This window comes from Oxyura jamaicensis, chromosome 26 (genome assembly GCF_011077185.1).
Source record: "Oxyura jamaicensis isolate SHBP4307 breed ruddy duck chromosome 26, BPBGC_Ojam_1.0, whole genome shotgun sequence".
NCBI lineage: Eukaryota > Metazoa > Chordata > Aves > Anseriformes > Anatidae > Oxyura > Oxyura jamaicensis.
Genome location: NC_048918.1, coordinates 2,930,637 through 2,945,871, shown reverse-complemented (window position 1 = coordinate 2,945,871; position 15,235 = coordinate 2,930,637). Strand labels below are relative to the sequence as shown.

At 46.6% G+C, this 15,235-nt stretch overlaps 2 protein-coding genes across 2 annotated transcripts; both read left to right on the top strand.

Annotated features, from left to right (window-relative positions):
- Positions 1-1,499: 1,499 nt before the first annotated feature.
- Positions 1,500-6,573, top strand: LOC118178659 (CMRF35-like molecule 1). Its single transcript, XM_035347381.1, has 8 exons — positions 1,500-1,762; positions 1,800-1,849; positions 2,139-2,477; positions 2,821-3,153; positions 4,143-4,218; positions 4,994-5,133; positions 5,526-5,575; positions 6,060-6,573. Exons 1-8 carry the CDS (start codon positions 1,611-1,613, stop codon positions 6,240-6,242), a joined length of 1,323 nt encoding a protein of 440 aa, XP_035203272.1. The 5' UTR covers positions 1,500-1,610; the 3' UTR covers positions 6,243-6,573.
- A 3,177-nt stretch (positions 6,574-9,750) lies between these two features.
- Positions 9,751-15,220, top strand: LOC118178638 (triggering receptor expressed on myeloid cells 2-like). The gene is given in 5 exon segments (XM_035347358.1): positions 9,751-10,052; positions 12,524-12,865; positions 13,186-13,240; positions 13,763-13,844; positions 13,847-15,220. Coding segments are annotated over 5 exon segments (693 nt in total). The 5' UTR covers positions 9,751-10,012; the 3' UTR covers positions 14,021-15,220.
- Positions 15,221-15,235: the final 15 nt, after the last annotated feature.

The following is a 15,235-nucleotide window of genomic DNA, read 5'->3' as shown; positions in this document are numbered from 1 at the left end:
AATAATGGGAAACTGATGCAATTGGATGTTTTACCTGGACATTACTAACCGGTTTGACCTTATCCAGAAACCCAAGGATATGTAACTAGGGAGATGGAGACTGTCTCTGCTGAGTGCCCCTACAATGTGTTGTATTTTTACATGTGTAAAGATTACAAGGCTGTGCAGGAAGGCTGGTGCAGAAAGACACATGGGAAAGAGTGTGCTGTCCTGGTCAGTACAGAAAAGGTGACCAGCACCTCTGAGAATAACACTGAAAAAGGAAGATACACCATAAATTATAACATCCAGAAGGGAGTTCTCAACATCACCATGGAAAAGCTCACAGTATCACAGTACAAGACACTGGAGAATACTGGTGATCATGTTAATTTGTGATCATTCTCAGCTCTCCTGAATAAAGGAAATTAAGCTGGCTGTTTTCATAGGTGAAAGCATTTTATTATTATTATTATTATTTTAATTGGAGAAACTTCTTTCTCCTCATTTTCCTTGCAGAAGAACTCACTTTGTGCCCCACCTCCTCCACCCATTCTCTCCTCTCCGTACTCCACAGTTCCTCTTATCTGTTCAGCTGCTCCTGAACCCCAGCTCCCTCACCATATCATCTCCAGTTCCTGAGTCGTACTGGGAATCAAAGGACAGGAAGAGCCAGGAGGCCATGGTTAGCTGTCCATTTTCACAGCCAGCTGAGTGCCAGCCATGCCAGGAGCTGTTTGAATGGCTTATTTCAGTATTTCCACTGTTTTCCCTGTACTTAAAATCACCTCAGCCGTGCCTATAGAGACCTCGCTGTCAGTACGCCGCCTCAGCAGCTTCACTCTTGACCATCCACACAGTTTTACTTTGTTACCTGTCACCAACAAGGTCAGTCTTTCCTCTGAATGTATTTTACTTGAAGATGGAACAGGAAATGTCTTCTGCTGCTTCTTCTCCAAAGACTCTTTTCAGTCCACTGAAACAGCCGTCGGTAATGAGGTACAAATAAAACAAAACAGGTGAGCTGTCCCTCACTGCCAGGTAAAAGGGGTATCAAAGGGAAGAAAATGACAGGTTCTGTCAGGCAATGCCCACTTTTGCCCTAAGTGACAAAAGAATCCCCTTTGTTTATCAGCAAAGCAAGTGGGTAAGAGCGGAAAAAGATAACCTAGCTTATCTCACAATTGCAAAACTTGTTGACAACGTTCTTCACAAAAATAAATAAATCAATATATAAAATAAAAAAGAGAGGGGCCAAGAAGCTGTAACATTATAGGACAAGGAAAAAAATCTTAGACTACAAAACTGGTAAGGAAAAAATAAAAGGCAAGCTGCTATTTCACCACCTGTGGGAAAAGAAACCCATGAGGCTACCCACAGAGCTGTGGCCTCTCTGCCTCACACTTTGAAGGGACTTTGGGGAAGAGCCTGGGCAGGGGGCACCTGGGGAGCCCAGAAGGAAGGGCTGAGCCACAGCAAAGGACCTGCCCTGGCTCCCAAGCCTCGGCACAGCCGATGGAGTGCCCCATTGCCACTGGTGTGAGGGCAGAGTGTAACAATGACCAAACGAGAGCAGCAAAGGGCCTCTGGTGTCAGGACAGGCCACGCTCTGCTCCCGGCCACTTCCCCAAATGCACCCTGAGCTCATCTTGATACTCGCTGTCATTGCAAAACATGGTGAAGGAGTTCCGTGGGAAGGCAAAACCTCAGGCACTTCCTCCAGTGGCGTCAGTGGGAGGCAGGAGGGCGCACCGGGCAGACGCGTTGGAACGGGGAGCGTTGGGCAGCAATCCCCGACAATGCCCCTGCCCTGCGCTTGAGGAGGCCATGGAGCTGCGAGTCGTCCTCCTGCTGCCGCTCTGCTTCCCAGGTACGAGGAGGGCTGGGCATGGCTGGGGCTTCCCACGGGACACCCTTCCCCAGGCCTGCTGCCTGCAGAGCCCTGCAGTGGTGGGGCACCACTACCGGCAGTGCTGGGAGCTGGGGAAGGGAAGGGAAGGGAAGGGAAGGGAAGGGAAGGGAAGGGAAGGGAAGGGAAGGGAAGGGAAGGGAAGGACAAGCCCCACTTCAGACCACCCCACACCTGGCTCCTCCAGGCTCACAGCCCAACCCAGCCCTGCACCAGCTCCCCTCTCCCTCACCACTTCTGCTATTCACAGGTCTCCAAGCACAAACACCTGAGGAGCTGAACCAACGCGAAGGAAGCAATTTCTCTGTCCTGTGTCCTTACCCACCAGAGGCTGTGCCCTGGGAACCGAAATCCTGGTGCCGCTGGACAGATCAAGGATGTCAACATCAAGTGGCAATAAGTGGCACAAGAACAGAGTCATACACAGCCTGGGCCAGACAGGGGCTCATTACCATACAAGATGAGCCCAGACGCAGGATTTTTTCCATCACCATGACTGACCTCCAGGTGGAAGATTCAGGCACCTATTTCTGTGCTTACAGTCAAAGCAATGTTCCACTGAAGAGGATCTCACTGAATGTTTTCAAGGGTGAGTAGCTTATCCCCACACAAACTCCAGTCCTGTCAGGAGGCAACGTCACTGCTGCCCCTCTCCATCCTCCTCCTGCACACAGCGAGCGGCTTGCCCCAACCCCATCCATCAGCCCCCACCCTCCTGCCCTCACTCGCCACCTTCCCTGCTCGCAGAGCACGGGGTGAAGGAGCCCTGCAGACCCCGCTGGCCCCAAGGTGCACGGCTCCCTGCGGCCCTGCCCAAAGTGCCCTGCCCGGGCTGACGGCCACAGCCTGGCCCAGGTGCCCAGCTCGAGCTGGGAGATGGATGCCCTCACGCCCCAGATCACAGGTCAGACACCGCGTTTGTTGTTGTGCAGAGTTTCACAAGTGGGAGTTGGACAGTCTCTCTGTGCAGTGCCCGTACCATGAGCAGGATTACAGCTACAGAAGAAAAGCCTGGTGCCGATATCTACGTCAGACTGACGGGTGTGAACTCGTGGTGAGCACAAGTACCACTTATATATGGAGTATCAACAAAGCCCAGAAAGACAGAGCCTCGATCCAGGATGACATTCAGAAAAGGACTGTCACCATCACCATGGAGAAGCTGCAGGCACGGGACTCTGGTGTGTACTGGTGTGCAATCTACACACCCTACACATCCAGTCCATTCACCCGGATAATGGAGGTCCGGCTCTCTGTGGCCAAGCGTGAGTACCTGCTGGCAGATTTCAGCCTCGCCTCCCCTGCTTGCTCTCCCTCCTGACCTGTGCCCCACCACCAAGAACCCGACCCTGTCTCCATCTCTGTCTCTCTGCACAAGCTTCTGTCTGCTTCTGCACAGGGTTGTTAAACACCTCCCTGCTACCTGCAGATCTCTGCCAGGGTGATTTTCTGCCTGCACTTACAGCACTTCTGCCACGTCCTGGGCTTGATTCACAGAGCAGGGCTCCTCTGGAGCCCCTTGCCTCTCCCTCCCACCTTGCCATCCTTCTGCTGCTTCTCCTGCTCCCGGTAGCTCCCGAAGACACGGGTCACAGCCTGGGCACCTTGTCTGTGTTGGCTGTCCCAGCACGCCCGGACTTACACCCATGGTAGCAATGGCAGGGAAGTTCAGATGGGGGATCACAGAATCACAGAATTTCTAGGTTGGAAGAGACCTCAAGATCATCAAGTCCAACCTCTGACCTAACACTAACAGCCCCCACTAAACCATATCCCTAAGCTCTACATCTAAACGTCTTTTAAAGACCTCCAGGGATGGGGACTCCACCACTTGGTGACTCCACCACTTGGGCAGCCCATTCCAATGTCTAACAACCCTTTCGGTAAAGAAGTTCTTCCTAACATCCAACCTAAAACTCCCCTGGCGCAACTTAAGCCCATTCCCCCTCGTCCTGTCACCGGGCACGTGGGAGAACAGACCAACCCCCACCTCGCTACAGCCTCCCTTGAGGTACCTGTAGAGAGCGATAAGGTCACTCCTGAGCCTCCTTTTCTCCAGGCTGAACAAGCCCAGCTCCCTCAGCCGCTCCTCGTAAGATTTGTTCTCCAGGCCCCTCACCAGCTTCGTAGCCCTTCTCTGGACTCGCTCAAGCACCTCCATGTCCTTCTTGTAGCGAGGGGCCCAAAACTGAACACAGTACTGGGATGCACAACAGCCCAGTAATTCTTCTTCTCTTCTTGTTTGTGATTGCAGGACCAGCTGCAACAACGTTGTCAGTTACTACAGGCACGAGTCAAACTCACCCTCCAGGCAACAGCACACAAGCACAGTAAGGCCAAAAGAAAGCCTCTGAGCTGGAACTCAGACAAGAGTTACTGATGTCCTGTCCACGATAGTCCTGTCTTGCTGGGGCAGGCAGTCTCTGGGCATTGCAAAGACTCCCGCTTACAGAGGAGCTGGATGGGACAGGCGTCCTTACCATGGGTGACCTCTCCTCTTCCAGTTCCTGCCCAGAGCCTAATTACACAGGGAGAAGCAGACTGATGAAATCAAGTTGTACCTTCCTGGAAATGTAGTTGTCTACCTAACTCTTTGGGCTGTTGTCTTTGTAGAAATAGTAACCCTGAGATTCTGTCCCAAAGTCTGTCTTGACTTTTTTTATTCCTCGCCATGAATAGTTAACAGTGAAGTAATCCTTGGCTACTATTTCGTCCTTCAGTTGCCAGGTTGTTAAATGTAAAGGAATTTCTTTCCCCATTAGGTATCTGTTGTTATGAATACTACATCAGCATCCAAGAGTACGGTCATACATCATCTCCTAGTTTGCAAGGTGCAGGAAAACCTAGGAGGAAAAAAGCAGTACCTGCTTCAGAGAGCCTGGAATTGTGCTCTGAACTTTAAATAGTGGTTTGTTCTAAAGGGACAAATAGTAAGTTTAGCAAAAACTCAGAAGGCACAGCCAGTTACAACAATCAAGACAGAATTCCTCCCAAAGAACCTGATCCCCTCCTTCCAAGTACATGAAAGCTATTCCTGCCCCTTTTTTGGATCCCGGTTGGTAATGGGCTATGCCAGCATCATGCTGTGCTGTTATTACACTGGTAACTCCTTTGCTCTTCCTGCTTTAGCTCAAATGTAAACAACTACATCATAATCTCTGTGGTCCTGTACCTCCTGCTGCTCCTGGTACTTACCATCTCGATAACATTTTGCATCAGGCACCACAAAAAGCTGAAGAGAAGAGGTATGTGGAAACTGGTGATGCCTCATTTTCTATTCCGGCTTTCTCTGACCAGCATTTTTTCACTCCAAGTGAGCTCATTCCCACCTCACTGTGCTCTGGAGAAGATAAGGCATGTACAGCCTGGGAGGCCTCAAGGCAGGCTATTTGCTGTGATCTCCTCTCACAGTGAGTCAAAGGCACGTCCCTCCAGACATGCACAGAATGTGTCCTAACATTTCAGAGAAGTAAAATTGGGGCTACGTGTTCACCAGATTCAGGGTAGATGGGTCCAATTGGCACACCCATCGCTTCATTCACTGGCCTTTCCTAAAACTCGTGTAGCTCAGACAATACCCAGGCGTTGTCACAGATTTCTCTGCTCCTAAAACCTATGGTTATGGTTCTTTCCAAAGGTAACAGACAAGCAGAGGACACCTGTGACAAACCAGAGGGCACAACACAGGTAAGGAAAGTGACTGATTTCCCACACAGCACCTCAATCCTTTCCCAATAGTCTGTGAGGAGCTGGCTGACCCATGGGATGAGGGCCTTGGTGCTCACTTTTGGTTGTGAGCATGAGGGGAAATGATATTTAATGTCACCAGAGAAAGGAATGTTGCTAGATGGAGAGAAAGATGGCAATGGCAGGAAACTCCAGTGGGGAAAACAAAACAAAACAAAACAAAAACATACACAGTGGAGCAAATTATAGTAATTCCTGTGAAATGACTCAAAGACTAGAAACCAAGGCTAGAAGATGAGGTTGTAACAAATATCAAGGAGATGAGATGAAGGAAAGAATTTTCTGTCCTTTCACCTCTGTCATGACCAAACGTAATTATTTTACACAACTTCTCCTTTTCCCCTAGTAAAATCTTGTTCCCTTGATAACAGCTGTGTCTTGGCTCTGAATCATGCTAACAGTTGTTTACCCTTTCTTTTCATAGCTTCAGAGCACCGAAAGAATGGGAAGTCCCAAGGAAGACAGCAAAGACCTAAAATATGTCACCCTGGACTTTAAATTACAACCCAGCCCTGAGGAACCTCTTTATTGTAATGTTGAACCAAATCAGGCTCCCAAGAACCCCAAAGATGAAACTGTGGAATATGCTATCATTGCACTCAGTTAACAACAACAACAACAGCAACAACAACAAGAATGAAGCACAGAACCCCACAATAATCCAGAAATGGGAGGAAAGAACTGGAAAAAGAACTGGAATAGAAAGTGGGAATGGGGAGAAGAAAATGTGTGCATGGACACTGGGGAAAGAGCTTTGGTTTTGCTGTCGTGTATGTTGCCTATGCATTTTAAGACCTCTCTCCTATTAGAGGCCAGTAGAGAATTCTGTCACAAGGATGCAGATTCTCTCAGGCCAGAAAGAGGTGCTGGTTAAGTCTCAGGATCCCTTGCACATTTGCTTTTTTTTGATTCTATTAAAATGCAGACTCTTACGGAGAGGCAGGTGTGGAGGAGTATCCTTTTGAAAAAGAGCAGTATTCGCCTGGCCGTGGGTGGGTTTTGTATTTCAACTGTATACACTTGTAGAAGCTCTATCCCACTCCTAAGGGTTCAGTTATTATGGCCAGGCAAACTTCACAGAATCACAGAATTTTCTAGGTTGGAAGAGACCTCAAGATCATCAAGTCCAGCCTCTGACCTAACACTAACAATCCCCACTAAACCATATCCCTAAGCTCTACATCTAAACGTCTTTTAAAGACCTCCAGGGATGGTGACTCCACCACTTCCCTGGGCAGCCCGTTCCAGTGTCTAACAACCCTTTCGGTAAAGAAGTTCTTCCTAAGATCCAACCTAAAACTCCCCTGGAACACTTATTCCAGTGTTCTAGGATTAAAATCTTACCTTGCTGCCATGGGTTTCATTTGCCATGCTATGGGTGGGGGATTTGAGCTCTGGAGTATAGGAATAAGCAGAACCAACATCTGCCTGACAGCAAGTAGCTTGAGTGCTTCAACGAGCTGAAATACTGCATTGCAAATTTTGCAGACTGAAGGTTCTGTTATATAAATATGAACACTAGAAAGTATTCCAGATAAAAAAATAGTGATGCATATATGCAATACGTATATTTTTCGATACTTAATGCAAATCCCTGTATAACCTAAACTTATCAGTCTGGTTAGGTAATAATTAAGATGGTAAGAGGCTTTCAAACTAAAGCCAAATATCTAGATGTTGATCAAGAAGAGCATGCATGCTGGATTTGGGGTGAGGGGAATGAGGGTGATATCACTACTGAGTGCAAGTACGAGCATCTCTTTATGGAGTGCAGAGGGTTCTGGGGTGGATTCAGTGTGTGGGTTACATTCATGAGAGCCTTCAACACTATATCCTCCAGACAACTCAATTATTTCCCGGCTTGAGGGTTGAATTTGCTGTCATGGTTATCTGTAGCAACAGCATATTTATGGAGTCTCTGAGGCCTGTACACTGAAAACAGAATGAAGGAACAGGTGAAATGTGAAGTTACAGTTACAGCTTTCCATGTGTAGTTTGTGCATACTACCCCATCCTTCCACCATGTCCTAACTGGAGACTCTTTACTCTGTTTAAAAACTTTTGGCTGGTCTGCTGTCCTACAGCCTCTGTTCCTCACCAACTGGCTGCATAAACCAAAGCAGTGTAGGATAAAGACAAGTGGGGAGAACATAGAATCATAGAATCATTAATGTTGAAAAAGCCCTCCAAGATCACCTGGTCCAACTATCCCCCTACCACCAATGTCACCCACTAAACCATGTCCCTAAGCACTATGTCCAACCTTTCCTTGAACACCCCCAGGGACAGTGACTCTACCACCTCCCTGGGCAACCCGTCCCAATGCCTGGCTGCTCTTTCTGAGAATAAATGTCGCCTAATTTCCAACCTGAACCTCCCCTGGCGCAGCTTGAGGCCATTTCCTCTAGTTCTATCACTGGTTATCTGTGAGAAGAGGCCAACCCTCAGCTCCCCACACCTTCCTTTCAGGTAGCTGTAGAGAGCAATAAAGTCTGCCCTGAGCCTCCTCTTCCCCAGACTAAACACCCCCAGTTCCCTCAGCCTCTCCTCACAGGACTTGTGTCCCAGGCCCTTCACCAGCTTTGTAGCCCTTCTCTGGACATGTTCCAGGGCCTCGATGTCCTTCTGGTAGTGAGGGGCCCAAAGCTGAACACAGTACTCAAGGTGTGGCCTCACTAGAGCAGAGCACAGGGGGACGATCACCTCCCTGGTCCTGCTGGCTACACTATTTCTGATACAAGCCAGGATGCCATTGGCCTTCTTGGCCACCTGGGCACACTACTGGCTCATGTTCAGGTGAGCATCAAACAGCACCCCCAGAAACCCCCAGATCCTTTTTCTCTGCACAGATTTCCAGCCCTTCTGCCCCAAGCCTGTAACCTTGCATGAGGCTGTTGTGGCCAAAGTGCACAACCCAGCACTTAGCCATGTTGAACCTCATCCCACTGGCCTCTACCCATCGACCCAACCTGTCCAGGTCCCTCTGCAGGGCCTCCCTACCCTCTGGCAGATCAACACTTCCCCCCAGCTTGGTGTCGTCTGTAAACTTACTGAGGGTGCACTCAATTCCCTCATCCAAATCATCAATAACAATATCAGAGAGGACGGGCCCCAACAACAACCCCTGGGGAACACTACTCATGACCAGATGGATTTCACTCCATTCACCACCACTCTCTGGGCCCGGCCATCCAACTAATTTTTAACATAGCAGAGTGCACTTGACCAAGCCATGAGCCACCAGCTTCTCCAGGAGAATACTGTGGGAGACCATGTCAAAGGCCTTGATGAAGGCTAGGTAGACTACATCTACAGGCTTCCCCTCATCCACCAAGCAGGCCACCCGGTCATAGAAGGAGATGAGGTTGGTCAGGCAGGACTTGCCTTTCATGAACCCATGCTGGCTGGGCCTGATCCCCCAAGTGTCCAACATATGCTGCGTGATTGCATTCAAGATGACTTGTTCCAAGTCACCTTTCCTGGCACTGAGGTCAGGGTGCCAGGAAATGAGTGCCAAAATGAGTGTTTCTGGAGAAAGGAAGGAAGGAAACAAGATGTGGTACTACATCAGAGGAATGGAGAGGGCACTGGGGTGTTTTGGAACAGAACTTGGCTTGCTCTGCCAGCTGCAACGATGAGCCCTGATATATAAATGAGGAAGGTCTTGTACAGACAGTAGCACAGAACAAGAAACTGGTAGGCTTAGCAAAGAAGTTGCAGGAAGTATGAGAAAGACAACAGAGGAAGAAGCAGAAGAGGGCTGTTCTCAACATCAGGTGATATAAGGGAAGTGACAGTACTTTAAGAGTGGATTATTTACAGATGTAAATGTCCAAGAGAGTCAAACACGTAATTTATTTATAGATCTCCAGTGTAGCTCTGATACAGGCTGGCAATTTTTAGGTACTCTGAGGTACCATTTTCTTAAACACTAACTAGAGGAAAGAAAAAGAAAGCACATTTATTAATGGGTAGACCTTCATGTTTATCTGCCTGTTTCTGTAAGTTAGAAAGTAGTAGTAAGTAGTCTTTACCAGCTCTAGCATGGAAGATCTCCAAGTAAATAAATCAAAAATAAAAAGGGCAGCCAATGAGTTTGCTAATGCTACTGGAGACCATCACATGATGTTCTGTTTCAGGCTGTCTAGACTAAACTCTGGCGGTGAGTGGGCAATGCTGATGCCTGAATTTTCAGCTTGTGAAAGAAATGCCCGTCCCTGATGAATTGCTCAATACACAGGCCGAAAAAGATGCCAAGTTCCTGTGCTCATTCCTTCCGGCAGAGCAGGGAGGGGGGAAAAGCAAGCTGCTCTTGGGCAACCATCCTTTTTGCTTTTGTCCAGACTGATCTCTTGACTCCTTCTCTGCTGGGTAGACATGGAGAAGCTCACGCACCTCATCTTGTTGCTTTTGTCAGGTAAGAAAGCATGCATGGCCTTGGGTTTCAGTTAACGGGCAGGGTAAAGGACTGGTATAAACTTACTCTATCTGTGCCTCATATAGGATTGATAATACTACAGGATAAGACAGGCCATGAGATAAAGTAGCTCTTTCTGGATGCAAAGGCATCTTCGTGGTAGCATGCAGCTCTTCGGAAACCAATAAAAACTCTTATTATGATTGAAGTTTGCTCTTTTCTCTTAATTTAACAAAGGGCCAGCAATGATCCAAGTGCTCACCTTTTCTCACAAGGATCCTTTTGAGTCAGAACAGGAGTCTTATGGGCCTTCTCAGAGGAAATTGCAAAATCCTATTTGTTTGCATTTGTAGGGGGTTGAATGTAAATTGCAGCAGCTGTGGTTCAAGAGGAGAAAAATAAAATTCATTGAAGCAGGGACCTCTCCTCTGAAATCTTAGGCATCACTGTAAGCTGAGAAGAATATCTCTGTAGAGAGCAACACTCCCAGTCTCTATTTTCAGCTTGAAGAGCAATGTCCACCTGCAGTGAGAAACAAGGCACAGGATCTAGCTGGTATTCCCAGCTCAAAGCTTTCCCTCTCCAGCCAAATTTTGGAGAGCCTAGATATCTGAAAGACTGCACAGAAAGATAACAAATGCAGGCTTTGGGAGCACAGAAACCTATTTCAATTATGACAAAAATCTGAATGAACTTGGAAAAAAGTCCACTCTATTTTTTCCGGAAGCAAGCAAAAAGGGAGAACAAAAACAAACAGTAAAGGACCCGTCAGCAGAATTGGCTGAAAAGATAATGACACCGTTTTTCCACAGGGGCATAAGCAAATCTTTAAATGACATGATTCTGATCAAGACATTTTTGCAGTGGTGTTTCTGGTCAGTAAAAGAAGTACGTGGGGACTGCCACTGAACTGAAGAAGCTAACTGAACTAGGGGCAAGGAATGGTCCACAAGAGAAATAAGAGAGGGAGTTAAAATGTTTAGTTGGCTTGCACAGGGCTGGACTGGACATGCAGGGAGGTAAGCCTTGACTGGAACTACCCAGTGGAGCAAAATATCAGGATAAAGGCTTGTAGGTGTTAGAAAATTGAAGAGCATAGCTCCACTTTTATGCTTACTTCTAGGAAAGCCTGAAAGACCTTCAGTGTTTTGTTTTGTTTTAGTTTACAATTCACTTAGAATTTTTATGATTATTTTAAGACATGTTATTAAAAGGCTCTGCCAGCACAAAGTCCTCACAATGACCTATTTTTTAATTTACTTCTGTTTTAGCATTACTTATGGTTTCACAGAAGCCTCAGAATTTTTTCACTAGAAATACAAATACTTCCATAAACACCACACTGCACTTCTCTCCTGAATTATTTATAGTTAAGACAGTCCCTTCTGTCTTTGCCCACCACAAAGAGGAATGGAAATTAGAAATAAGGGACTAATGCAAAATATATATATATATATATGTATATATATATATATATATAAAGAAGCTGAAGACCAGTTATCAACAGGATTAAAATTTAAAGGATATTAAAAAACAGGGTGAAAACATCTGCTAACTCTAGGAGTCAGATTAAGAGGTAACCTGCTAAACAGCTAGTTGGGCACTTGTAGGTATCACTTCCAGCATCTACTAAGATGTTTTGCTTCCTTTGGGTGTGTAAAGCCCTTAAAATTGGGGTAATCTTCATGGGCATTTACTGCAAAGGACCTTTTTCACATCAGAGTGCACATCGGAGCCAAATCTATACTTTTGAACATATGTGGAATCTATGAATCTTTGTTGCCTTTGAACCTTTGAACCTTGCTGCAGCTGTGTTCAAGTAGGCAGGTCAGAGGCTGCAAAGTAGGGGTGTTACAGCAAGACAAACCTGAAAGTTACTTAGAAACAATTGGTCATTATTGTGTCAAGCTCTGTTTTGATGATTTGCCTTGTAAAAAGACCTTTTAAAAGCCAAGCCAGTTTGCCTGGCGCCCGGTCAATCTACTTGAATACCCAGCTTCATGCTCCTCAGAACGAGAGGAAAATGCAAGTTTATTTTTAATCCCTCAGTCATGCTGGCAAACTGCTTCCTCTTAATGGGCAGGAGCCCAACGACTACAGCAAGTGTGATGTGGTTGCACTCCAGACTGCAATCCACAGCAGTCACCACAGGGCCAGAAGGGGAAGATGAAGACCAAAATTGGCTGAGCTTCTGAAAATCTGCAAATATTAATGGAACGGTTACCTCAGTCCCTACCCCAAGAGCTGCCTGGCACGAGCCAGATGACACACCAGTCAAAAAGATCACTACTGACATATTTCAAAAGTCTGAACCAAGACTCTCATGAGGGAAGCAGACAGTTGAGCCAGCCCTACAGTTGGCAGCAGTCATCATTAGAGTTGTAGAAGAGGAAAATGGCATTTGTTTAGCCTAAACACAGTGATAAGCAATACACGTAAAAGAGATGTGGCTCACCACTTTCTCCTTCTAGCATCCTGTGCTGCAGACAACATCACCCTGGTGTACGGAGTGGAGGGGGGGACCATATCTATCAATTGTACCTACAACCCCTGGCAGCAGCGGTGGAGAGAAAAGAGCTGGTGCAAGCAGATCGATGAGACCAAGTGCCAACACGTGGTGAGCGCCCGCCGCTTCTGGCTGCCCTTCCTGAAGAACAGGAACGGCACCACTTCCATCAGTGACAATGTCCACGAAGGGGTCCTGACGGTGACCATGAAGCAACTCAAGAAGCAGGACGCTGGGCTGTACCAATGCAGAACTGAGTACCTGGGGAAAAAAAACACCTTACAGAAGGTGCAAGTGAAAGTGACAGGTAGGTCCTGGGGCTCTGAGTTTCATGAGTTCCTGAGTTTCAGCTTAAATTTCACGTGTCTGCAGATGTCAAGGCCTTACTTTGCTAAACATTTACTTTCCTTTAAGAAAGTACCGTGCTTCATTGTCTCTTTTCTACAGCAACTACTACAGACATCAAACACACGTCATCTATAATCACCCAGATTAATCTCCTAGCATGCAGCTCATTGTCCAGTCTCCTCTTGGTTACCTATGCCTAAATGGGGCACAGGTTTTGTGAAACCAATGAGTATCACACAGGAACATTTGCAGACTAAACTGTTCTGTTTCTGTCATCAGCTGTCCTGGAAACCCAAATGCCAGAGGAGCCTAGTGCTGAGCACAGCATCTCCAGGTAAGCCATAAAACTTTTTCACATACTCTGAACTCTAACTTTCCTAGGCCTAAACTAGATTAGCATCTGCAACTCCATTTGAAGCTGAGAGGAATACCACCACAGGCATTTTCTCTGCCTATTCCTAATCCATGACAATTCTCGAAGCTGCTGTGTAGTTTCTAAATGGAATGCAGTGCTTCAGGGACAGGCAAAACAATTCCTGCAGATCATAATTTAATGGTGGAATCCGCAGTGTTAGGTTAAAGATTGGACCAGATGATCTTGCAGGTCTTTTCCACCTAAAACAGATTCTATGATTCTAAAATTTATTCATTGTGAGATCTTAAAGTCAAACCCTGTTGCAGTTGTTCTAACCTCTGAGGCTCTGCTATGCCCAGGCACAGGACTTGTCACGTGAGATGTTACCATCTTTGCACTTTATACTACCAAAATACAAGAGCTTCTTTAAAGGTTGAACCATGCCCTTCCTGGCTAAGCCTTTTTTTTTTTTTTTTTTTTTGTGCTTATGGCTCCCCATAGCATCCATCCTGAAGCTGACTTCACTGTCTTCTATGTCACTGGCGGACTCCTGGCTGTCAAATTTGTGGTGGCCGTGTTGATCTTTTTATCATTAGCAAGAGTGGGAAAAACAGAGAGACAGATCAGAACAACTCAAGCTTGAATGAACAGCGGGTCCTCCCTTTCCCTGGTGACCTCGTAAAGCATGCACGTGATGGAATCAGCTCCTCCTTGAGAAAGCTGCTTAGAGCTGAACCAAGAGAATCGACAGCGAAATAAACATCAATCATCTTCCGGCAAAGCTTTGCCACCTGCTGTAAGAAAGAAAAGGATCACCCACGGGACATATGTATTGACAGACCTATTGCCCTAAAGAGGGAATGTCACCATCTCACCTTCTCTCATTGCCGCTGACCAACTTTTCCCAATGCAACTGAAGTGAAATGATGCTGCCAGTAACACCTGAACCTGATGGAAAGAGATGGAACTGGGGGTTGGGGGGAAGGAGGAATATGAAATATTTTTGTCAAGATATCCAGCAAAGACTTATCTATGTGCAGATGCTTCCCCAGACACAGTAAAGGTGACAGAGCTCTGCTCCATTTCCCCCCAGCTCAATGCCAGGCCAGACAATGCTTTGTTATAATTAAAAGTACAGACACGCCAGTGAACATAAACAGGAGTTCAGATAAGGCAGCTCAACCAGCTTGTGTTCTTGTGGAACTCACAAATGCACACACACATTGTAAAAATGATAAGACATTGTTCTGTCACAATTCCCCAAGGAATTTTCAATTCATTGAAGAGCTAATAGCTTTTTGCAGCATGTCCTATGTGCCTACAAATTCACTGAACTCTTATTCCAGAAGTGTGAAATATAACCAGAAGTGTATGGTTTGTACTGAAAGCCAGTATTATTATCTAGAAATCGGTTTTGTAACTCAGATTCCATTGCCAGATTACGGCAGTGCAGTGCTCTGCTATCACCTCTAGTCACTGCCAGCAACTGCTCCATACCACCAGGCAGTTATTCCAAAAACTTATCTCCAGCATCATTCCACTGGGGTCTGGATTGAGACCCGTCAACGTGATGTTATTTCACAGTACTGCCAGGTGACAGATTCTCTGTTCCCAAGGTGACCAGCTCCCACAGATTTCCTCTGGCAGAATGGATCCTTAGTGGACAGTCGGTGTGGAAAGGGATGCAGAACTGCAGAATGTAACTGAAAGGGATGTGAAGGCTACGCACAGCTCTGAACCTGCTTCCTCATTTCTCAAGTGAAATGTTCAAAGCATGAAGTCTTTGTATTTCTCCCTGCCTTTCATCTACTTTCTCAAGGGGATGTTACCAACACGATTATTGTTTATCCCTTCCCCAAAAGAAGCTGCATTTAACTGCCCAAAGACCCCAAACCCAAGGCCATTCACACGTATTTCCTTACATTGCCTACAAAGCTAAATAAAAATATGATTATCTTACTTAATGTGGATTCA

Coding starts and splice junctions, on each gene's coding strand:
- LOC118178659 (XM_035347381.1), top strand. CDS start 1,611: ATGCACCCTGAGCTCATCTTGATACTCGCTGTCATTGCAAAACATGGT. Junction 1,763..1,799: donor GTTGGAACGGGGAGCGTTGG/GCAGCAATCCCC, acceptor CCCTGCGCTTGA/GGAGGCCATGGAGCTGCGAG. Junction 5,576..6,059: donor AACCAGAGGGCACAACACAG/GTAAGGAAAGTG, acceptor TTCTTTTCATAG/CTTCAGAGCACCGAAAGAAT.